The sequence below is a fragment of the Morone saxatilis genome, unplaced genomic scaffold, assembly GCF_004916995.1.
Source record: "Morone saxatilis isolate NCDOM2014 unplaced genomic scaffold, NCSU_SB_2.0 Contig4, whole genome shotgun sequence".
NCBI classification, from domain to species: Eukaryota; Metazoa; Chordata; class Actinopteri; family Moronidae; genus Morone; species Morone saxatilis.
The window spans coordinates 18,295,584-18,299,217 of NW_023339984.1; the positions used below are offsets into that span (position 1 = coordinate 18,295,584).

General features: G+C 44.4%; 2 protein-coding genes across 2 annotated transcripts; one reads left to right on the forward strand and one right to left on the reverse strand.

Annotated features, from left to right (window-relative positions):
• Positions 1 to 33: 33 nt before the first annotated feature.
• Positions 34 to 1,369, forward strand: LOC118337998 (aminoacyl tRNA synthase complex-interacting multifunctional protein 1-like; the record flags this gene model as incomplete). Its single annotated transcript, XM_035675158.1, has 3 exons — positions 34 to 252; positions 524 to 695; positions 1,048 to 1,369. Coding segments are annotated over 3 exons (558 nt in total), but the record flags the coding sequence as incomplete, so codon positions are not given.
• Positions 1,370 to 1,574: 205 nt separating this feature from the next.
• LOC118337959 (GTPase IMAP family member GIMD1-like) lies at positions 1,575 to 3,051 on the reverse strand. The gene is made up of 3 exons (XM_035675118.1): positions 2,911 to 3,051; positions 1,948 to 2,216; positions 1,575 to 1,853 (listed from the first exon to the last, which is right to left on the reverse strand). Exons 1-3 carry the CDS (start codon positions 3,041 to 3,043, stop codon positions 1,575 to 1,577), a joined length of 681 nt encoding a protein of 226 aa, XP_035531011.1. The 5' UTR covers positions 3,044 to 3,051.
• Between the last annotated feature and the right edge of the window lie 583 nt (positions 3,052 to 3,634).

Below are 3,634 nucleotides of genomic sequence, written 5' to 3' on the forward strand. Positions count from 1 at the left end.
AGGAAGGAAGGAGAGAGGATAAATATAAACTGACTCACTCTCTTTCTCTCAGGCCGGCCCTCCTCAGACTCCCTCCCCTTGGGGGCGGAGCCGCGGGTCGACGTGTCCCGGCTGGACCTTCGGGTCGGACGGATCCTCAACGTTCGCTGCCACCCGCTGGCCGAGGGGCTGTCCATCCAGGAGGTAGACGTGGGAGAGAGGGCCCCCCGCAGGGTCGTCAGCAAACTGGGAGGGAAAACGCAACCGGAGGAGGTAACACACAAGTTCATCTTTATCTTTTCGTTATTTCTTATTGTTTTTACATAGTATGACGCTATATATGATATATATTATAATATTTTTATTTGAATACTTTCTTCTTCCCTTTTGCTGTAGTCTTGACTAAATGTTCTCACTTTCCCCAAAATTCTCATGCAGCCATAAAATGTCCCCATTTTTCAGAAAAGTCCTCACTTTGCTGTTAAGTACTCACAAAATGTCCTAATGTCCTAACTTTTATAAAACGTATTCTCCCTCTCTGCAGCTCCAGGGCGGTCTAGCTGTGTTGCTGTGCAACGTCAAGGCCCGTAAAGTGAGGGGCGTGGTCTCTCAGGCCCGCCTCCTCTGTTGCTCCGCCTCTGATGACTGCACAGAGCCGTTGGCCCCGCCCACAAGCTCCACCCCTGGAGACAGAGTCACCTTCCTCAACTACCCTGGTAACAATAGTTACAAAGATGAAGACTGAATTAATTAAAAAATCTGTTAATGTATATTTTAAATGGCTGCCATGATAATTAGTCTGTCCTCAATGAGAAAGCATAAATTAATTTGTTTAGTTGGTGGAGGCTTTTTACCAAGCTTGAAACAGCTCTGGCCAGTCAGAATGGCTGGTTTGGTTAGCTGGCTCGCTAACACAGGGTTATGATTTAAGTACTTACTTTGTGTGATTAAGTTTATCAAATTATCTTTGTTTGTGTTGAAACTATCAACCAATCAGGTCGACTAGCTCCAAAAGTAGCTTTGGGGATTTTCTGCAGTGATCCTGAACGCCGCCCTCTGTGTGCGCAGGTGATCCGGACCGAGAGCTGCAGTCCAAGCAGAAGGTTTGGGAGCTTCTTCAGCCAGACCTGCAGGTGGACGGCAGGGGCGTGGCCAACTATAAAGGCTGCCGGTTTGAGGTGAAGGGGAAGGGACTCTGCAGGGCCCCGTCCTTCACCAACTGCACCATCAGATAGACACAGCGAGGGGCCACATCGTACAGGACAACACACACTGCCCAAAGGATGCTTTTATTGTGAAAACCTGCTGCTGGCGCACACTTTGATAGTTAGTAGCTAGTGCTGTTAGATAACAAAAGAAGAAGAAAATAAATAAAATTCATTTAATTTCAGTTGCATCACTTTTATTTGTTGATTATAAAAAAGAAACCACAATAATCTGTGTTTACATATAACCTGAAGAAAGGAAGTCCCCACTCTACAATGTGTGTTTAATCATCAGATTTTAAACTTAGAATTCAAAATAAACTGTAATCCGCCGAAGATGTGTATAGCGCAAAGAATAAATAAAAATAATAATAAACGACAAGTTCTTGTTTAAAGTCCAGAGTGAGACGTCCTGATGGTCAGAGCTCCGTGATGGTTCCTCGCCGAGAGGCAGAGCAGTCGGTCTCTCAGCGGTCGTCCTCGGATTGACGGCCAACCGCAGCTGTTGTCCAAGAAGAAGACTCCTCCCTCCACCTCCTCAGCCAGAGCTCTCAGCCAATCATTGGCCTGCGTTAGGTAGACTGACTGGTGAAGCCCCGCCTCCTTCAGCCAGTCAGCATACGTGAGAACGAGCAAAGCGTGACGCCGCCATTCAGGACCAAAGAGAGTCTGAACAGACACAAAATACACAAAATACACATAAACATCACATATGGTACAGTGTGTGTGTGTGTGTGTGTGTGTGTGTACTGTGTGCGTGTACCTCAACCTGCTCCTCCAGGTGTGTGTTGCTGTGCGGTCGGTCCGCTCTCACAACGAGCACAAGAACGTGCACGCCCTCAGGGAAGAGCTCCTGCACGCCGCTCTGTGGGCGGGGCACAGCAGCAGGGGGCGTGTCAACCACTCTCAGTGTGAGGTCGGACTCCGCCCCCTGTCGTCTGAAGTACCTCGGGAAGTTTCGGCTGCGGAGCTCGTGGTTGGTCGTCACGGAAACATCAGAAACGCAGGCGCCTGTTTGGAAATCCTCTCCACCTGCCGAACACACGAATTCATGAATAAAAAGTCTAGTTCAACCCCACACGGACAAATATTCAGTAGGTAGCATGAGGCTAGCATCGAAGTTCCAGTAGGAACGGCTTTATGGCGAGTTTTGGCTCCGCCTCCGTCATCCACGCATCTGAATTCCCACCACCAGAATGCGTCACGTTAATAACCAGCTGTTTGAGGTTTAGCTGGAGACCATGTTTAACTTACTGCTGTTTGTTGTTGTAAGCTAGCTTGTTTGTTTGTTTCACTGTAGTTTCTTATGTAGAAGTTCTTTTCCCCAAAAGGGGGCGTGGCCTTGGCGCTAGGTCAGGCTTGTTAACCTAAGAACTACTGTAGCTGGCAAGCTAACAGCTAACTGCAGCTAACAGCAGGAACATGCTAAAAACAAGCTCTCTAAGCTTCTTTCTGTTTTTCTCTGTAGTGTACAGTTTTACCATTTCATAAACAGTTATAAACAGAATACAAGCCTGTTAGCTGGGTTTGCTAACTTATGTATTTATTTATGAAGTCCTCTAACCAACAGTTTATGCTGCGACTGAGGAGGTTCAGTAAAACTGGTTCCTAAATGTTTTAACCACACACATTTACGTATTCTCAAGAGTAGAAACGGGTGAAGTTTAGTTGTTTAATCATATTGTTAATGTTGGCAAAATTTGGCGAATCTGTAGAACTAACTGACCAATCAGAGCATTCCCCACAGAGCTCCTCCCACTCTGCCGTTCGCCTAGCAACAGCACATTCAGGGCCAGAACATTCCGCCCACTGTCGCCGAGGGTTCCGAAGGGGTCGTTGCCATAGCGACCGTGTTCCATTTCGACGACTGGAAATACACAAAAATAAAATGTTTCATTACTTTACTAAACTTCTTCTTTAAATCATTATATACATTATATTTTGAAAGCTTTATTGTGAAATATTTATTATTCCTTCTGTATCAGTGACTTTATTTACATTGTTTTTAATTCCATTTGTGCTTTTTTCAGGTTGGAATAAAAGCTTTAAATAAAATGTCTGACTAGCTTCCAGGAAAAAAAATTTTAATTCCCCAGAAAGCAAACATTAAGTGTTGTTTAAATTCTTTAAATATTTATTCGGGCATTGGCGCTTTGTTGATTTTTTGAAGTTTAAAATCTAATTTTTAAAGTTAATCAATGACCCGTAAGTTTGTATTTTTAAAATCAGTTTAATCAGGACAGAGGTTTGTAAATATAAAGCACTGACTTGATTTGGAAACCTCAAAAAAATTACAGCAAGCTCTAGTTACCAGATATATGTCATAATCTAGGTCTAAAACCACATCCTGTTGCACTAAAGACCTCAACTGACACTGTGCAGTAACAGCAGCATCTGAGTGTCCCAGGGTAAAAGATTATTTTACAGTAAAAAACTGGCAGCTGTGGTTG